The sequence below is a fragment of the Chrysochloris asiatica genome, unplaced genomic scaffold (genome assembly GCF_000296735.1).
Source record: "Chrysochloris asiatica unplaced genomic scaffold, ChrAsi1.0 scaffold00101, whole genome shotgun sequence".
In the NCBI taxonomy this organism is placed as follows: Eukaryota; Metazoa; Chordata; class Mammalia; order Afrosoricida; family Chrysochloridae; genus Chrysochloris; species Chrysochloris asiatica.
In genome coordinates, this window is record NW_006408619.1 from 11,480,673 (window position 1) to 11,481,988 (window position 1,316).

The 1,316-nt window shown below is 44.3% G+C and overlaps 1 protein-coding gene across 1 annotated transcript in view; it reads right to left on the bottom strand.

The window, feature by feature from the left end:
- Positions 1-1,316, bottom strand: part of WDR73 (WD repeat domain 73) — an 8,728-nt gene that overhangs the window by 5,501 nt on the left and 1,911 nt on the right. Inside the window, exon 3 of the mRNA XM_006867182.1 lies at positions 1,035-1,123. Within this exon, the coding sequence (XP_006867244.1) occupies positions 1,035-1,123 (89 nt within the window). The remainder of the gene's footprint in view (positions 1-1,034; positions 1,124-1,316) is intronic.

The window sequence follows — 1,316 nt, forward strand, 5'->3', positions numbered from 1 at the left end:
AGGCTGTGTTCTTTGATCTTCATCAGTATTTTAAGTCCTCTTCACTTTCAGCAAGCAAGGTTGTATCATCTGCATATCGCAGGTTAATAGGTCATCCTCCAATCCTGATGTTCCCTGGATCACCCCTGTATTTCCACCCTAACCTTTGTCAGGGACAACTTACCCACAGCTTCTATCTCTGCTCAAGCCACTTTCTTGAGCAAAATCAGAGCTGTGCTTCCTACATAGTTACTACTCTAGGTGCTTCCCTCCCTATACTTTCTGACTCCATTTCCTCCTTTTCAGTCTGTTGCCCTGACCCCACAAGCACAAATGCTCTGGCAAAGGTCAAAGGGTTTCCGAGTCTAGTGGATGAGCTACTCAATTCTCATTGGAATGGTTTCATGGCAACACCAGAAAGCTACCCATTTGTTTCTTCTTGAGGTGCTCTTTTGGCTTCTGAAACACTGACCTTTTCTGAGACTCCTCCTACTTCAGAGACTAATTCTTTTCAGTATTCCTTGTGGGTTTCTCTTCCTTTGTGCATCCCTTAAATGTGTCCCCTGAAGTTCTCTCTTTAGTCTTGTTTTCTTCTTAATCTTTATATACTACATATTAATCCTAGGTGAGCTTATCCATTCTAAGGGTTCAACAATGCTCTACAGACTGGTGGTGGTGGTTATGTGCCATGGAGTCGGTTCTGACTCATTGCGACCCCATACGGGGTTTCCGAGGCTGTAAATCTTTATGGGAGCAGAGAGCCTCCTCTTTCTCCCATGGAACAAATAGCTGGTAGTTTTGAACTGCTGACCTTGTGGTTCGCAGCCCGATTCATAACCACTACGCTACCAGAGCACCTATAGACTAGTGTCCCCCTAAATCTGAATTTGATAAATTAACCATGGAACATTCTATACCATTTACCTCTGTGTGTATCTGACTTCCTCAGATTTAAGTCTCCTCCGTTCCCCGCTCCCCAGTATCCAGGGCAATCTCCATAAATGTTTAACAAATGAATAAAAGTAGACGCATATTTCTATTTGTATTCAAGTTACCTGGTTTTCCTTCACAGAAAGTCTGAGAGGTAACATCAGATGAAGAATCTCATTTTTTTTCAGGCTTCCATAGCCAGCAACAAAAACTCCTGGAGATAGAAGCGTTAAGTTGTGGTAACAATAGCCACAAAAATTCTGGGCCACTGCTAAGTCTACACAATCCCACTGAGTCCAAGGCCCGCCCAACCCAACCCACTGCTAAGTCTACACAATCCCACTGAGTCCAAGGCCCGCCCAACACAACCCACTGCTAAGTCTACACAATCCCACTGAGTCCAAGGC